This window comes from Mobula hypostoma, chromosome 11 (assembly GCF_963921235.1).
Source record: "Mobula hypostoma chromosome 11, sMobHyp1.1, whole genome shotgun sequence".
Taxonomy (NCBI): Eukaryota; Metazoa; Chordata; class Chondrichthyes; order Myliobatiformes; family Myliobatidae; genus Mobula; species Mobula hypostoma.
In genome coordinates this window covers 55784385-55804149 of record NC_086107.1, presented here as the reverse complement: position 1 = coordinate 55804149, position 19765 = coordinate 55784385, and the positions used below count along the sequence as shown (strand labels likewise).

At 39.9% G+C, this 19765-nt stretch overlaps 1 protein-coding gene across 1 annotated transcript in view; it reads left to right on the top strand.

Moving 5' to 3' along the window:
- LOC134353765 (anoctamin-9-like) overlaps nucleotides 1-19765 on the top strand; it is a 133761-nt gene that overhangs the window by 97960 nt on the left and 16036 nt on the right. Inside the window, exons 20-21 of the mRNA XM_063062114.1 lie at nucleotides 8043-8195; nucleotides 17453-17600. Of these exons, the coding sequence (XP_062918184.1) occupies nucleotides 8043-8195; nucleotides 17453-17600 (301 nt within the window). The remainder of the gene's footprint in view (nucleotides 1-8042; nucleotides 8196-17452; nucleotides 17601-19765) is intronic.

Here is a 19765-nt window from a genome sequence, read left to right as displayed (position 1 = left end):
GATTGACTAAGCGTTAGCAGTTCAGTAATGGGCTGGGAGATCAATTAGATTGTGAAATCTTACAAGAAAACAAGAGTTCAAATTGTAAAGAGAGCAATAGAAGGATTAGTAAGAGAATACTCCAGTGAACTAAATGCACCCTCCCACAATCAAGATGCATATACTAGAAGAAAAAAAAGGAAAAGGAAGTAAGGTGTCTAGAGCTCTCAGAACCACCATGGAGGAAGTCCCAGAACCTGAGATTGTTTTCACAGCCGCAAGTCTCACCTGCCAAGCAGAGTGACCACCCTTGTCAGGAAAGAAATTATCCCACAAGAGTAAGAAATCCTCCACAGTGATTAAATCTTTAGGACTGAATGGGATAATTTCAAATTTACTATGCTATGGATGTCTGCTTTGAATTGTAGTTTGTATTTGATTTATATCTCATATTGTGTATATAGTTCAGATGCATTCTATATTGAGTTGGAGTTTATAGCTAAGCAGGGAGGAGTGTTGTGTATTTAATATTTCAGTAATATTTGAGTAATCTTGTAATTATGTTGATTAACCATTCTTTGTTTAATTCATAATGGATTATATGTAAAATAAGCAAATTGCATGATGCTACCACATTGTGCTCCTCACTTAAAGTATAAACCAAGGTTAGACTTGCATTCCCAGTTGCGACTTTATCTTGCAATTAAATGTATGTTTTGGAGTTACAAAACATAACAACTAGTGTGCTTTGGAAATGTATAGAACACTTTACAGAATTTGATGTGCAAAACTGTTGCTACAAAGGCGATTAGAGCATCCAAATTGTGTTTATAAAGATCCAACAAACAACTGATGTCAATGGGATAAATGGGAATTGATCATCCTTGGTGTTCGATTGTTCATTAGAACACTGTAAAAAACCTATTGTTTATTTATTATTGCTTTCAGAGTTCTCCAGAACTGTTTGTTTAATAAATTAATTTATAGTACCAATACTAAAATATGAATGCAAATGCAACAGCATCCGGTATATGAATCACAATTGGACAACTAAGCAATTAGGTAATTTCAGTAGAAAGATGTACAGAGTTAATATTTCAGATCTGTAATTTTATGAAATCATATCTTTCTTGTTGATTAGTACCATAAATGTTAATTTTTCCCTTAATTATGCAGTTTCTTCATTAAATGGATTTAAGAAGGCAGCTCACCTTCAGCTCTGTGACAATTAGTGTCACACAATAAAAGCTGCATTTGCCAGTTATGCAGGATCCTGGAACTGAATATAAAAAGTTAGCTCCCCACAACTAACCACAGAGTCCAGAGGTTTCTGTACGGTAACAAGCTCAACAATGATCAGAGGTGGGCAGTTTACAACATTGGAGCAGCGGTTGCCAGTCCCCAGCTACATCTACACTGATTATAGTGGCTAAGATGTGTCTCTGAGTTACACGTCTTGGCACAGGATGGCTATATGGCTTCCCCCAGCCTCCCAGCAGTAGACCCCTAGAGCTGCCTTTACATTTCACCACAGTGATTCTCTCCACACCAACTCATGAGATAATTGTTAGAGTTCTGTGGGAACACTGGCAGAAAGTAGGGGTTTCAACTTGATTTTCAGCACAACTGCCGGGGATGTATTTTTAAGGATACAAAAGCACATACCAGTAAATGACTACAATAAATGCAATATAATGTGCCCTATAATGAATCACCACTCTGCAGGGTATTGCAGAGCAGTATCAATGCACTAGGGAAGTGAACAATGCAAAGTCAAATGGACCTAGGATAAAGACTGAATATATGTATTATTTATAAGAAACAACACTGAAGTAATTGAGACATTGTTGAGCATTAATTACTGGAATATCATCAAAAAAGAGAAGTTGTGGTAAAAGTTGTAAGGACATTGGAATACATAAAGATGAATTTAAGTGAAGAATGTACTAAAAGATTATCATGTTAGAAACATATTTGCAGCTTCAAGTGGAGCATAAACTGCTTACCAGTCTATGGTGATGTTTATGTGGTAGTTATTCTTATATAACATTCAACACAAATCAGAGCACATCATTTACCTCAGATCACTGATCCAATTACAGCTGGAGTATTCTCACAGTTTTGGATCTCTCCTCATGATATGTGATATAAAGTCATTGAAATTATTTAGAAGAATATGTGAGAATGATCCCCAGCATAAAGCCCTCATCTGGATGACATCTTAAGGACCCTGACTTAAATAACAGAGCAGATTGGCTGACCTGATGGAGGATACAAGTTAATTAAAGGGTTCTTCCCTTACCTCTTATCAGTAGACTAATGAGCAATAGATAATACTACAGTTTCCAATGCTCCCCACATCCTTGTGCTGTTGAATGTGTAAAAGTTAACATAGTACTGCTTTGGGGTGATAGATTATTTTGAAAATTTATTTACCCAGAATGCTGAAATGAGACTTAAAAGCCACAGTTTTCTACAGCAGAAGCATCTGTACTTCAACTAGATCAAACTCAATTGGAGACAAAAAGGAAGAGATGGATAGTAAATCTTTCATGTTGCTACCAAGTGTGGGCCTAGAAAGTTATATGTGCATTTATGTTGGATGTCTTCATGTAGTTTTAAGAAACTCTAAAAAGATCATGATATTTGATAGCAATATTTGTTTTTGAAAAAGCATCATTTGACTCCTTTGTGTTGCACGCTACAAATAGTAAGGATAGATGACAACACCTCCTCCACAATTGTCCTCAACCAGTGCTTCATGCATTACATTCCCTGGCTCCTTTGCAACTTTGCAGGTGACACCACTGTAGTGGGCCAGTCCTCAAACAAGATTGAAAGGGAGTACATGAAGAAAGAGACCCTAGCAACATTGGTCAAGATGACCAATCCCTCAATATCAGCAAAACAAAGGAGCTGGTTATTATCTACAGTAAGTAGAGTAGAATACACAACCCCAGTCTGTATCAGTGCTGAGGTGGAGATGGTTGAGAGCTTCAAATTTTTAAGCATAATTTCACCAAAATTATCTTTGTCATGGTCCAGCCATGTTGACAGTAGAGCCAAGAAAGCACACCAGTGCCTGTACTTCCTCAGGAGACTAAGGAAATTTGACATGTTCCTGATGACCTTCATCAATCTTTACAAATGCAATGTGGAAAGCATGCCATCTGAATGCATCACAGATTGATAAAGCAACTGCTCTGCCCAAGAATGCAAGAACTTACAGAGTTATAAACACAGCCTAATCCATCACACAAACCAGCCTCCCCTCCATTGACTCTATCGACACTTCCTACTGCCTAGGCAAAGTGGAGAATATAATCAATGACCTCTCCCATTGGGTAGAAGATACATAGGCTTGAAAGCACATACCACCAGACTTGAGGACTGCTTACATCCCACTTATATGACTCTTGAAAGGACCTTTTAGATACCAAAGATGAATTACTGTTCCCCCAATCTACCTCATTGTAGTCCTTACACTTTATTTGCCTGCACTGCACATTCCTTAGCTGCAAAACTATAATCTACATTCTGTTTTTACTATTTTGTTGTATTATCTATAGTATGATATTCCTGAATAACAAGCAAACAAAGCTCTTCACTGTATCTCAGTACACATGGCAATAAAAATCAAGCAGCTTTAGTAAGTGGTATGGAGTCACTGCATGGGAAACTGGTCCTTTGGTCCACAAAGGCCATGCTAACGATTAAACTAATTCCATTTTATACTCTCACATCTCCTTCAATTCATGAAGAATGGAAAATAAGACCATAAGATATAGGTGCAGAATTCGGTCATTTGTGCCAATGAGTCTGCTATCATGGCTAATTTATTATCCCTGTCAATGCCATTCTACTGCCTTCTCCCCATAACCTTTGACATTATGACTGATAAAGAGTCTATCAACCTCTGCTTAAATATACTCCATAATTTAGTCTCCATAGCCATCTGTGAATCTACAGATTCACCACCCACAAATTTCTCCTGATCTCTGTTCTGAATGGATGTCCCTCTATTCTGAGGCTGTGCCATATAGTCCTAGATTACCCCACTATAGGAAACATCCTCTCCATGCCCATTCTGTCTAGGCCTTTCACTATTCAATAGGTTTCAATAAGATCCCCACCCCCCATTCTTCTAAACCCCAGTGAGTACAGGCCCAGAGCCATCAAATGCTCCTCACATATTAACCCTTTCATTCCCAGGATCATTCTCGTGAGCCTCTTCTGGATCCTCTCCAGTGACAGCATATCTTTCCTTAGATATTTGGCCCAGAACTGCTCACTATGTTCCCAAGTTCAGTCTGATCAATGCCTTATAAAGTTTCAGTATTACATCCTTGCCTTTATATTCTAGTTCTCTTGAAAAATTTGCCAATACACTCAGGACAATTTTCAGTGGCCAGTTGTCTGGCTGGTGGCGCAATGGCATCAGCGCCGGACTCGAGCGAAGGCTCCCGAGTTTGAATCCAAGCATTCAAACAAGCATGCTTTCCATCCATGCCTGGTTGAGCGTCGAGCTAGCCACTCGGCCTCATAAAAAAAAGTGTCGAGTTGGGAACATTCATATCCTGACCTGGTTAATCCAAAAGGAGACCAATCCTGACACCACGCGCCAGACAAGAATGGCTGACTGGTGCGACACGTTTTAAAAAAAAATGGCCCTTTAATTTACCACCCTGCACAATCCAGAAGGAAACTGGATCACCCGTTTAAAAAAATATGACAGAGCAAATGGGAAAAATCCACATTGGCAATAATGGAAGTCAAAACTGAACTCAGGTCATTGCACTCTGAGGCAGTAGCTCTAGTGGAAAGCTCTAGTCAATTTCTTGCAGATGCTGTTACTTAGACATGTAGCTAGTGACTCATTAATAACCTTAAAGACTCATTTATCTAATGTCATCATCACTCTCCAGTCGCTGGAAGATTGCTGTTTATTTGCAAGTAGTAGCATCAGTGATTTCTGAAGACAGAACTTGAAGGTTGATAAATTGTTTCATCTCCACAACCATATAAGGAATTAGCAACCATCTACTGTCACAATGAGGCATATTAAGCAGGAAGTTACAAAGAGATCTCTGTAAGGATCTATGAAACCTGGAATGCTAAGGTTTTGGATGATTAGCCTCCAATGATTTTTACCCTGTGAATATTTCTTGCCAAACAGCCAAGTTATACATGCTTCCATTCTCCATAAAGTGGAAGGCTGAATCTAGAATAACAGGTATTGGAAGGCCATGAAGAAAAAGTGTTAATCCATACAGAGTAAGCTGTAAGGATGTGGAATTAAGTGCAGCCATTGTCCTTTTAAATGCCAGTATTTTTGAGTCTTAAGTATAAAATGAACAAGGAACTCTTTCCCAAGACTGAGATTATATTAGCAATTTTGGCAATGCACACAAAAATGTGTGTGAAGTTTCATCACTCCACCTTAATGCAATTTGTATGCTCATTCAGGGGATGTGGGCTTTGCGGGTTGAAGCTAGCATTTAATTGCCCTTGTGAAGGTGGTGGTGAGCTGCCCTTTTGAACCCTACAGTCCTTGAGCTGTTGGTATACCCACATTTCTGTCAGAGAGAGGATTCCGGGATTTCAACCCAAATCTGGATGGTTGGTATTTAACTTGAAAACAACATCTAAGTGGTGGTGTACCCAGACTTTTGTTGCTTTTGTCCTTCCAGTTGGTAGAGGTAATGGGTTTGGAAGATATAATTTCTAAGGAGTCTTAGATGCTGCAATGTATTCTGTTAGGTGGTATAAATTGCTTCTACTATGTGTCAGAGATGGAGTGAGTAAATGGTTGTGGACAGGGTGCCTTGCAAGTGGGCTGCTTTGTCCTATGTGGTATAAAGCTTATTGAATGTGACTAAAGTTGCACTCATCCAAGCAAACGGAAAGATTTTCATCACATTCTTTATTTGAATCTTGGATAGGCTTTGGGGAGTTAGGTGAATTACTCACTGTAGGATTAATAGCTTCTGAGCTGCTCTTGTAGCCACATTGGTTATATGGTTACTCCAGTTCAGTTTTTGGTTAATAGTAACTCTCAGGATATTGCTCATGGGTGATTCAGTAATGATAATGGCATTCAATGTCAGAAGGCAATAAATAAATTTTCTCTTCTTTGATATCATCATTACCTGGCATTGGTATAGCACAAATGTTATTTGCTATCTTTCAGCCCAAGCCTGGATATCGTCCTGGTCTTCCCTGCATTTGGTGTAGACTGCTATGTTATCTGAGGAACAATGAGTGATGCAGAGTATTGTATAATCATCAACGAACTTCCCTACTTTTAGCATTATGATTGAAGAGAGGTCATTGATGAAATAGCTGAAGATGTCTGGGCCTAGGACACTACACTGAGGAATTCCTCCACTGAGATGAACTACACTGAGATTATTGATCTCCAACCATCACGGCCATCTTTCTTTGTGTTAAATATGATCTCAATCTGTGGAGGGGTTTCCTGTTGATTCTCACTGACGCCAGTTTAGCCAGGTCTCCTTGATGCCATACTCAGTCAAATGCTGCCTTGGCATCACTTTACATCTGGAGTTTTGCTCTTTTGTCTATGTTTATACTAATACTGTAATGAGATCTTGAGCTGACTGACTTTGGTGGATCCCAAATTGAGTTTCTTTGAGTAGGTTGTTGCTTTATAAGTGCTACATAATAGCACTATACATCATCCCATCGATCACTTTGCTGATGATCAAGAGTAGACTAATGGGGTGGTAATTGACCAAACTGGATTTGTCCTGTTTCTTGTAGATATGACATCCTTTGGCAATTTTCCTCATTGATGGGTAGATACCATTGTTGTAGATATGCTGGAAAGGCTTGGCTAATGATGCAGCAAGTTCTGGAGAGCAAGTCTTGTGTACCTTTGCTAGAAAGTCAACAAAGTGCCCTTAGCCTTTGTTCCTAAGTAATTTCTATTTTAATCACATGAAGTGAATCAAATAAGCTGAAGACTCCTGGACGAAACAGAGATGTCTTCTTCATTAGGCACTTCAATGAAAATTCTTGAAAATACTTGAGCTTTCTCTTTCGCATTGATGTGCTGTGCTCCCCAATCACCGAGTATGTCTGCTGATCCAGGGAGTTGCTAAATTGTCCAACACCATTTACCGTTGGCACGTGGCCAAGTGGTTAAGGTGTTCGTCTAGTGATCTGAAGGTCGCTAGTTCGAGCCTTGGCTGAGGCAGCGTGTTGTTTCCTTGAGCAAGGCACTTAACCACACATTGCTCTGCAGCAACACCGGTGCCAAGCTGTATGGGTCCTAATGCCCTATGCTTGGACAACATTGTGGCGTGGAGAGGGGAGACTTGCAGCATGGGCAACTGCCGGTCTTCCATACAACCTTGCCCAGGCCTGCGCCCTGGAAACCTTCCAAGGGGCAAATCCATGGTCCCATGAGACTAATGGATGCCTATTTATTTTTTTTACAGTTGGATGTGGCAGGATTGTAGAGCTTAGATCTGATTCATTTTTAGTTGTGGGAACACTGTTACAATGCTGTATTTTGTTATTGCACTGATAAATTTATGCCCAATAATATTTAAAATAACAATGGCAAGATGGTAGTAACTGGTAAATATAAAGTTGGTTAAAGGATTTGGCAACCTCCTGTTACTTGATTGCCCTGGAGAGAGCATTGTATAGCTAAGTAAGTCCTATTGTGGTGGACACACTGCCAAAGACTGCCTTTTGAGGTGTATCTGAATTACAGATATTACAACTCAACTCTTTAAATTTGTATTTTTAATATCTTCATGAGCTTCAGAGAATTACACTGTAGTATTGTTTGAGTCACTGTCTGTCTGATGCTTTATCTTGCCTGTTGCAAGCAAATTTGTTTGGATACTATATTTGTCCTGCATTCCTCTTGAATACTCAATTTTAATGTCATCAAGTCCGATGTTGGAGCCTGGCTTGCTTGTAGTAGATGGCCTCCAATGCTTTGTCAAACAACTATCATTTGAGCCCTAACAATGAATGATGGCTATTGATTTATAGTTTAGTGACAACTTATTTGTCATTTTTTTCAGCAATTCAGTATGGTTTCACCACAATATTCGTTGCAGCCTTTCCATTGGCTCCATTACTAGCTTTTCTAAATAACATATTTGAAATTCGATTGGATGCCAGAAAGATGATATGGCACTTCAAACGACCAATACCACGGAAAGCAAAAGATATTGGTAAGATTTTGATGATTGCTTTTATTTTATTCAGTGGTATGTAGATAAATTTATTTCTATGTATCCTTGACAAGTTATAATTTGATCTAGAACATAAAACATAGAACATAGAAAATCTACAGCACATTACAGGCCCTTTGGCCCACAATGTTGTGCTGACCATGTAACCTACTCTGGATTTGTTCAGATTATATTAGCTTTTATTGTAGTGCCTGACAAATAATTAGTGCACAATATATTTGGTAGAAGTCCATAATACAGTTGTTGGCCCAACTGTATTTCTTTTGTTCTGTGAGTTTTTGTAGACGGGCAGATTTATCTCTTAATAGTCTTGGCCATTAAGCATTTCTTAGATTTGGATAAGGGGAGAATCATGGATTTGTCTTGTACCTACTTTTATTTTCCACAGAAAGGCCTTCATTCAACTTTACAAATCATTGGTTAGACCACAGCTGGACTATATTGGGCAGTTTTGGTAGGATGGGTGTTATTACACTTAAGAGAGTGTAGAGGAGATTGACTAGGAAGTGGCAGGATCGAAGGTTTCAGTTATGAAGGAAAACTGGAAAGGCTGTGTTTTATTTCAATAGAACAGAGGAAGCTGAAGGGATCCTGAATGAGGCATAAGAAAATAGTGAGGCATAGGTAGTAAGAAATATCCCCAAGGTGCAAACATTTAAGGTGAGGAGTGAAAGATTTAAGGAGGAATCAGAGTAAGAATTCTTACATCCATAGGGTGGTAGCAATCTAGAATGAACTAAGAAGACAGTGGGGGCATGTTGTCATGGAGCTCTACAGCACAGGAACAGCCTCTCCGGCCCATCATATGTACTGTATGCCAACCATCACGTTTCTTAAAACTAATCCCACTATCTTGCTTTAATTCCATATCCTTCTATACCCTGCTCATTCTCCTAATGCTGTTACTGTTCCTGCCTCCATCAAGCAGTCTGCTGTGGTAACTCAACAGCTCAATCAGCCACATTTATGAAGTGTTGGAGGAACTTAGCAGGACAGGCAGCATCTACGGAAAAGAGTACAGTTGACGTCTTGGGCCAAAACCCTTCAGTAAGTCCCTTCAGCTCCATCAGCATCTATAAGTAATTGTCGAAGGTTGAAACCTTGCATGAGGATTGAGAGTGGAGAAACAAGACAGCCAGTATATTGAGCAGTTCCCTGAGAAACATCCTTATACCATCACCACCTGTATCCTACCATCAAGCCAATTCTGTATCCATTTAGCTTATTCACCCTGAATTCCATGTGGTATAACTTTCCATAGCAGCCTATCATTCATGGCCTTGTCAAAGGCTTTTATTGAAGGTTACTACCCTCTTGGTTACTTCTTCAAAAAACTCTGTTCATGAGATGCAGTCTCCCTTTCACAAAGTTGTGCTGACTAATCAATCCATCTATCCAGTTGGGTAAATAGGCAGGATTTAAAATTACCTCTTCATCATGATTCCAAAGCCAGAGGAATTGTGTATTTGCCATGCAACCCCTCCCCCATCCTTCCCTTCACCATGGAAAACTGAATTTTATGCAAGGCCAATTTTTTTTTTGAGTTCAAGTATAAGTTACTGATTTAGGTCTTAAGTTCTTCTTCTGGAGATATGCTCCATAAATTAAATTTACACTTTCCGATCCCTAATTAAAATGGTAATTGCAAAAAGTACTCAGGTAGTTATGCAGTATCTGTGAGAAAGAAATAAGAGTTAATATTTCAGACCAATTACTGTTTTAAATTTTGAAAAGTTAGAGATGTAAAAAAAAGGTGGCAGAGGAAGAGAGGACGAGAGGAAGGAGTAGACAAAGCAAAAGGAAAAGTCAGTGCTGTATTCAAAGCTCGGAGTGATTGAATGGCAAAAATGGCAGGGGAGCATCTAAAAAAGTGTGGGCATAGGTTGAGTTCTAAATAATAGATCTCAAGTTACTTGAATTTGAGAAAAGAAGACCTTGATCGCTGGAAATGTGAGGGAAAATAAATTGTTGAATTCATTCTTGATCCTAGAAGGTGACCATATACAGTGCCAATGAGAAGTATTTAGCTTCCTTGGAAGTTTTCATGTTTTATTGTTTTACAACATTGAACCACAGTGGAGTCAATTTGGGTTTTTTTGACACTGATCAACAAAAAAAGACTTTCGTGTCAAAGTGAAAACAGATCTCTACAAAGTGATCTAAATTAATTACAGATACGAGGGGTGATTAATAAATTTGTGGCCTAAGGTAGAAGGAGCCAATTTTAGAAAACCTAGCACATTTATTTTTCAACATAGCCCCCTCCTACATTTATACACTTAGTCCAGCGGTTGTGGAGCATACAGATCCCTTCCTTGTAGAAGTCGGGGTCTTGGACCTCCAGAAGTGGTCCACAGCAGGGGTGATTGGTAAGTTTGTGGCCTAAGGTAGAAGGAGATGAGTTATTAACTTCAAACTTTCTGCATAATCACTCAAAGAGATGAACTACAAGAGCTGTATAACTCATCTGTCTACCTTAGGCCATGAACTTATCAATCACACCTTTATACCACTTTCAGGAGGTCCAGGATGCCGACTTCTACAAAGAAGGAATCTGTATGCTCCACGACCGCTGGATTAAGTGTGTAAATATAAGAGGGGACTATGTTGAAAAATTTGTGCTCGGTTTTCTAAAATTGACTCCTTCTACCTTAGTCCACGAACTTATATATAACGATATTGTGGCGACCCACTTTCTAGCACACACGAACCGGCTCACAAAACAGCGCACGCAGGCAGAGAGGCCGGCGCCAAAAAGGGCGCCAGGCCATCGTCACCGGCAGGGGGAAGATCCCGCGCGCGGAAAGGGTCTGGGAATAGCATTCCCCACAGCAGTCCCGCCCAGGGAGGGCGGGAACAGGAAGGCTTTAAAGTAGGCCACGAAGTTGAAATAAACCTTTTTCATCGTAACTCTAACTCACCGACTACGTGTGCTTATTTTAGCGCTGTGTGTAGCACACTGCTACAATGTAACAATTACAGCATGGAAATAGGCCATCTCAGCCCTTCTAGTCCGTACTGAGCTTTTACTCTCACCTAGTCCCACCGACCTGCACTCAGCCCATAACTCTCCATTCCTTTCCTGTCCATATAGCTGTCCATTTAACTTTAAACAACAACATCGAACCTGCCTCAACCACTTCTGCTGGAAGCTCGTTCCACGCAGCTACCACTCTCTGAGTAAGGAAGTTCCCCCTCATGTTACCCCTAAACTTTTGCCCTTTAATTCTCAACTCATGTCCTCTTGTTTGAATCTCCCCCACTCTCAATGGAAAAAATCTATCCACGTCAACTCTATCTATCCCCTCATAATTTTAAATATCTCTATCAAGTCCCCCCTCAACCTTCTATGTTCCAAAGAATAAAGACCCAACTTGTTCAACCTTTCTCTGTAACTTAGGTGATGAAACCCAGGTAACATTCTAGTAAATTTTCTCTGTATTCTCTCTATTTTGTTGACATCTTTCCTATAGTTCGGTGACCAAAACGCTACACAATACTCCAAACTTAGCCTCACCAATGTCTTGTACAATTTCAACATTACATCCCAACTCCTATACTCAATGCTCTGATTTATAAAGGCCAGCATACCAAAAGCTTTCTTCACCACCCTATCCACATGAGATTCCACCTTCAGGGAACTATGCACCATTACTCCTAGATCCCTCTGTTCTACTGCATTCTTCAATGCCCTACCATTTACCATGTATGTCCTATTTTGATTAGTCCTACCAAAATGTAGCACCTCACATTTATCAGCATTAAACTCCATCTGCCATCTTTCAGCCCACTCTTCTAACTGGCCTAAATCTCTCTGCAAGCTTTGAAAACGTACTTCATTATCCACAACTCCACCTATCTTAGTATCATCTGCATACTTACTAATCCAATTTACCACCCCATCATCCAGATCATTAATATATATGACAAATAACATTGGACCTAGTACAGATCCCTGAGACACACCACTAGTCACCGGCCTCCAATCTGACAAACAGTTATCCACCACCACTCTCTGGCGTCTCCCATCCAGCCACTGCTGAATCCATTTTACTACTCCAATATTGATATCTAACGATTGAACCTTCCTAATCAACCTTCCGTGTGGGACCTTGTCAAAGGCCTTACTGAAGTCCATATAGACAACATCCACCGCTTTACCCTCGTCAACTTTCCTAGTAACCTCTTCAAAAAATTCAATAAGATTTGTCAAACATGATCTTCCACACACAAATCCATGTTGACTGTTCCTAATCAGACCCTGTCAATCCAGATAGTTACATATACCATCTCTAAGAATACTTTCCATCAATTTACCCACTACTGATGTCAAACTCACAGGCCAATAGTTGCTAGGTTTACTCTTAGAACCCTTTTTAAACAATGGAACAACATGAGCAATACGCCAATCTTCCGGCACCATCCCCGTTTCTAATGACATTTGAAATATTTCTGTCAGAGCCCCTGATATTTCCACACTAACTTCCCTCAAGGTCCTAGGGAATATCCTGTGTGGACCCGGAGATTTATCCACTTTTATATTCCTTAAAAGCGCCAGTACTTCCTCTTCTTCAATCATCATACTTTCCACAACTACCCTTCTTGTTTCCCTTACCTTGCACAATTCAGTATCCTTCTCCTTAGTGAATATCGAAGAGAAGAAATTGTTCAGAATCTCCCCCATCCCTTTTGGCTCCACACATGGCTGTCCACTCTGATTCTCGAAGGGACCAATTTTATTCCTCACTATCCTTTTGCTATTAATATAACAGTAGAAGCCCTTGGGATTTATTTTCACCTTACTTGCCAAAGCGACCTCATATCTTTTAGCTTTTCTAATTTCTTTCATAAGATTCTTTTTACATTCTTTATATTCCTCGAGCAGCTCATTTACTCCATGCTGCCTATATTTATTGTAGATATCTCTCTGTTCTCGAACCAAGTTTCCAATATCCCTTGAAAACCATGGCTCTCTCAAATTTTTAACCTTTCCTTTCAACCTAATAGGAATATAAAGATTCTGTACTCTCAAAATTTCACCTTTAAATGACCTCCATTTCTCAATTACATTCTTCCCATAAAACAAATTGTCCCAATCCACTCCTTCTATAATCCTTTCGCATATCCTCAAAGTTAGCCTTTCTCCGATCAAAAATCTCAACCCTGGGTCCAGACGTATCCTTCTCCATAATTATATTGAAACTAATAGCATTGTGATCACTGGACCCGAAGTGCTCCCCAACACAAACGTCTGTCAACTGACCTGTCTCATTCCCTAACAGGAGATCCAACACTGCCCCCTCTCTAGTTGGTACCTCTATGTGTTGCTGCAAAAAATTATCCTGCACACATTTTACAAACTCCAAACCATCCAGCCCTTTTACAGTATGGGCTTCCCAGTCTGTGTGGAGAATTAAAATCTCCCACAATCACAACCTTGTGCTTACTACAAATATCTACTAACTCCTTAGAAATTTGCTCCTTCAACTCTCGCTCCCCATTTGGTGGTCTATAATACACCCCCATAAGTGTTACTACACCTTTTCCATTCCTCAATTCCACCCAAATAGCCTCCCTAGACGAGCCCACTAATCTATCCTGCCAGAGCACCACTGTAATATTTTCTCTGACAAGCAATGCAACACCTCCCTCTCTTGTCTCTCTGATTCTATCACACCTGAAGCAATTAAATCCGGGAATATTTAGTTGCCAATCACACCCCTCCTGTAACCATGTTTCACTAATAGCTACCACACCATGCTTCCAGGTATCAATCCATGCTTTAAGCTCCTCCACCTTCCTTGTAATGCTCCAAGCATTAAAATAAATGCATTTAAGAAATTTTCCACCTCTTACTCTCTGTTTATCACTAACGGTGCAAACAACTTTACAATTTTCTTTTTCTTCCTTCTTCCCCACATCTGTTCCTACACTCTAGTCTGGTTCCCCTCCCCCCTCGTACCTAGTTTAAATCCACTGGAGCCTCTCTAGCAAACCTACCTGAAAGAATATTTTTCCCCCTCCAGTTCAGATGTAAACCGTCCCTCTGGAACAGGGTGCACCTTCCCTGGAAAACTGCCCAATTATCTATAAATCTGAAGCCCTCCTTCCTGCACCACGTCTTCAGCCACATGTTGATCTGCGCTATCTTACTATTTGTAAACCACCCTGCACGTGGCACTGGTAGCAATCACCCCTCGTATAAAACACAAAATAATTGATTGCATAAGTATTCTCCCACTTTAATATGACACACTAAATCATCACTGGTGCAGCCAGTTGGTTTTAGAAGTCACATAATTAGTTAAATGGAGATCTGTTTTTGGAGACCTATATGTAGTCAAGGTGTTTCAATTGATTGTAGTAAAGATGTGCCTGTATCTGGAAGGTCCAACTACTGGTGAATCAGTATCCTGGGAAAAACTACACCATGATGACAAAAGACCACTCCAAGCAACTCCGCGGAAAGGTTATTGAAAAGCACGAGTCAGGAGATGTATACAAGAAAATTTCCAAGTCACTGAATGTCCCTTGGAGTATAGTTAAGTCAATCATCAAGAAATGGAAAGAGTATGGCACAGCTGTAAATCTGCCTAGAGCCAGGCCATTCTCAAAAACTGAGGGACCAAGCAAGAAGGGGACTAGTGGGAGAGGCCAACAAGAGACTTATGACAACTCTGGAGGAGTTACAAACTTCAGTGGCTGAGATGAGAGAGACTGCGCATACCACTGTTGTAGCTTTATGGGAGAGTGGCAAAGAGAAAGCCACTGTTAAAAAAAACATATGAAATCTTGGTTTGAGTTTGCCAGAAGACGTGGGAGTCTGTGATATCAGCTGGAAGAAGATTCTATGGTCTGATGAAACCAAAATTTAATTTGTTGGCCATCAGACTAAATGCTATGTTTGGCCTAAGCCATACTGTATACCGCACATCATCAAAACCTGTGAACCATAGAGGTGTCTGCATCATGCTGTGGGGATGCTTCACTGCAGCAGGCCCTGGAAGGCTTGTGAAAGTAGAGGGTAAAATGAATGCAGCAAAGTACAGGGAAATCCTGGAGGAAAACCTAATGCAGTCTGCAAGAGAACTGCAACTTGGGAGAAGATTTGTTTTCCAGCAAGACAATGACCCCAAGCATAAAGCCCAAGCTGCACAGCAATGGCTTAAAAACAGCAAAATTAATGTCCTGGAATAGCTAAGTCAGAGTCCAGACCCCAATCCAATTGAGAATTTGTGGCTGGACTTAAAAAGCGCTATTCACTCATGATCCCCTTGCAATCTGACTGGGCTTGACCAGCTTTGTAAAGAAGAATGGGGAAAAATTGCAGTGTCCAGATGTGAAAAGGTGATAGAGACCTATCCACACAGACTCAAGGCTGTAATTGCTGCTAAAGGTGCATCTACTAAATACTGACTTGAGGGGGGTGAGTAATTATGCAATCAATTATTTTGTGTTTAATAATTGTAATAAATTTAGACTAATTTGTAGAGATGTGTTTTCACTTTGACACAAAAAAGTCTTTTCTGTTGATCAGTGTCAAAAAAGCCAAATTAAATCCACTGTGATTCAATGTTGTAAAACAGTAAAACATGAAAACTTCCAAGGGTGATGAATACTTTTTATTGATGCTGTACCTCGGAAGAGGGGAAGGTACTGTTCTTTGATTAGTCCAAAAAGTCCAAAACATTTTAGTGCACATGTGGTGCTCATCAAACACAGATAGGTGACACTTCTGAGGAACACCTCCATTCAGTCTGCAGAAGTAACTTCAGGTTCCATATACTAGTCATTTTAATTCTCTAACCCACCATTCTGATATATGCATCTTTGATCTCTGGCACTTACAACAAAGCCCTGTATCTCTGATTTGTAGCATTTCTTCCAAACTTGCAGTAATCTTAGATTTAGTTCGTTGCTGTTATTCACTAACATTTACTATTCTATTTCAGCCATTTCTGTCACTACTTCATTTTCTGCTGCCCTTGTCCCACCTCAGATCTCCTCCTCTGATCTAGCGCAACACACAAGATGCTGGAGAACTCAATGGGTCAGGTAGCATCCATGGAGGGAAATGGATGGTCAATATTATAGTTGAAATCCTTCATCTGGGCAGTATAAAATGGTGAAGGGAAGAGGTGGTGAAAGAGCTAGAAAGTGATGGATCTACAGTAAGTGAGAAAGGGATGATAGGGATATGAGAAGGGGAGAGTGGAAATAATGCCAAAAGCTGTGAGGGATTAGGTGGAAGCAACAAAGAGCTGAAGATGATCAAATCTGATAGAAGAGGATGGTGGTGCATGCAGTCCAGCATCCACGGAGGAAGGTGAGGAGGGCAGATGGGAACAATGGGAAGAGTGTGGTTGTTGGGCAGATGGAGTGGTTGGAAGGTGAGGAAAGAAATTAGGAGATAGAGACTGGGGTAAGTGTAGGATTAACTGAGTAGATCAGGAGAAAGAAAAGGAATGAGATTGAACAGTGTACTAGAAGCTAAAAATTTCAAAGTTCATGTCATTAGATTATAGATAGGTTGTAGGCTGCTCAGGCAGAATGAGGTGCAGTTCCACTTGTTTGTGCTTAGCATTACTCTGGCAGTGTAGTAGAACAAGAACGGACATGTCACAATAGGAATGGAGAGGAGAATTAAAATGTTGAGCAGGCAGGAGTTACAGGTGGCTGTGGCAGATGGAATGGATATGCTTGGCGAAGCAGTCACCCAATTTGCGTGTGGTTTCATTGATGCAGAGGAAGCCACATGAGAGTAGTGGATTACATGAAGGAGGCCAACCTCTGAGTATTTAATAATTCTCTTGGAACCCCACTTACATCATTATTGGATTACGTCCACCACAATTACCCCCACAGTGAACAGCTAGCCAACAGTCTAAGAGTAGTTTTAAAAAAACATGTTCCCAGCATGGACCCTGAAAAAGCACGAGTGCATATCTCATATTTGGTTGCATCAATTTGAACTGAAAATCATGACAATTTGCACCTTGGAGTATGCAATTCAGTTGTCACTCTTGAATACTAAGAATATGATTCATAATATCTTTCAGTGTCTTGGTGTAAACATGAATTGCAGCTCAGCCAATGTGCAAAATCCATGTCATACCAATGAAACTATTAAGGACTTAAACAATAGATACAGAAAGGTACAAAATAAAACTTGCTAAACAGTGTGACAGTAAGAAAATGATGAGTAATATGTGTTTGTGTCCATAACCTTAATGCAGGAATATGGTTGAAAATTCTGGAAGTAATTGGTGTTCTTGCTGTTATTGGAAATGGATTAGTGATCTCTCTCACGTCAGATTTCATTCCTCGACAAGTGTACCTTTACAAATATGGTCCATGTAAGGATCATAGTCCACATAAAATTGAGTGAGTATATAATTTTAATTGTAAAAATACAAAATGTACAATATAATCTGTTATACGGAGTACATTTTTGTATGTATCACTGAAATTGAATTACCTATGGGACACTATCATAAGGGTGAAACAGCAATTCTGAGTGAAGTTAGAGATGCAGTAGGATGTATATTGGTTGTGGCAGGGATTGCAGACTTTACTTTCAACATGGCAAAACCTAACATCATAAGATGCTTCACTCCCCAATCAGCTCAACAACTTTTATGCATACTTTGAAAGGGAAAATAAAACTATACCCTTTGTGAATCCTGCAGCATCTGGTGACCTTCTGCTATATCTCAGAGGCCAATGTCAAAACATTTTTTCAGAGGATGAACCCTTACAAGGCTTCAGACTCCAATAAAATAACTGGCAGGGCACTGAAAACTTGTGCCAACCAATTAGCTGGACTGTTCAAGGGCATATTCAACCTCTCACTGCTGCAGCTGGAAGTTCCCAACTGCTTCAAAAGGGCATCAATCATGCTAGTGCTCAAAAAGAGCAGGTCAGCTTTCTCAATGACTATCACCCAGTAGCTCTCACACCTACTGTGGTGAAGTGCTATGGGAAGTTGGTTTGGGATAACTCATGTCCAAGCAATGACCTGGATCAGAATCAGGTTTAATAACATTGCCATATGTCATGAAGTTTGTCATTTTGTGGCAGTAGCACATTGCAATACATAATAATAACAATTATAATGATGGGATGAGGGCATGTACTGGGTGATGAGAGGTCCTTAATAATGGATGCCATCATTAGTCCAAGGAATTGATCTTGGACTTCAGGAAAGGGCAATCAGGGGAACACACACCTGTCCTCATTGAAGGGTCAGCAGTGGGAAGGATAATCAACTTCAAGTTTCAGCATCCTGGGCCCAACATATTAATGGTATCACAAAGAAGGCACGCCAGCGACGATCCTTCTTTGGGAGTTTGAGGAGATTTGGTATGTCATTGAAGATTCTAGCAAATTTCTCCAGATGTACCATGGAGAGCTTTCTGACATGTATCTCTGCCATTTATGGAGGCTCCAATGCACAGGACTGAAAAGGCTGCAGGGGATTGTAGACTCAGCCAGCTCCATCATGGGCACTAGCCTCCTCAGTATTGAAGACTTCTTCAAAAGGCACTGCTTCAAGAATGCATTATCCTTCATGAAGGACATTCACCATCCAGGGCATTCCTCTTCTCATTACCTCCTTCTGGGAGGAGGTACAGGGGACATATACTTAACATTTTAGGAATATCTTTTCCCTCCACCATCAGATTTCTAAACAGTCAATGAACACTCACAGTACTTAACATGTGATCTACCTAGGGCTTTATATAGCTGTAGCATAACTTCTGCCTTCATCTATTCTAAACCTGCAGATAAATAGCTAGAGCAGTACTATGGTGTTTTGATTATTTTCTATACATGCACATAGGATTTTGATAATTTATTTGCAAGGACCCTTAACACTAAGTTTATCATAATTTATCAACTTTGTCCCATTGTACTTTTTGCCTATGAGAAAAAATATTTTATCATTATTTTTAATTTATATTCAATTAAAATGTCACCACTATTATTTTACAAAGGGTGCATTTTGCTGATCATTCACTTCCATATTTTTCTAAAATTTTTGTGATGATTTTGAATTAGCTTACAACTTTCTCTTTATAGTTTCTCATTAGTTTTCTCAGCTTCCATTGCTCTATTACCTACTTTTCAGGACCTACTTTTCATTATGGTTTTTTATCAGCTTTTTGTTTCATAAAGTCATAGAAAAGTACAGCACAGAAACAGGCCCTTTGGCCCATCTAGTCCATGCTGAACCATTTAAACTACCTACCTCCATTGACCTACACCCAGACTATAGTCCTCCATATTTTTACCATCCATGTACCTCTTAAACGTTGAAATCGAGCTTGTATAGGCTATTTGTGCTGGCAGCTTGTTACACATTCTCACGCCCCTCTGAGTGAAGGAGTTTCTCCTCATGTTCCCCTTAAACTTTTCAATTTTCACCCTTAGCCCATGACCTCCGGTTGTAGTCCCACCCAACCTCAGTGGAAAATGCCAGTTTGCATTTATCCTATCTATACCTCTCATAATTTTCTATACCTCTATCAAATCTCCTCTCAATCTTC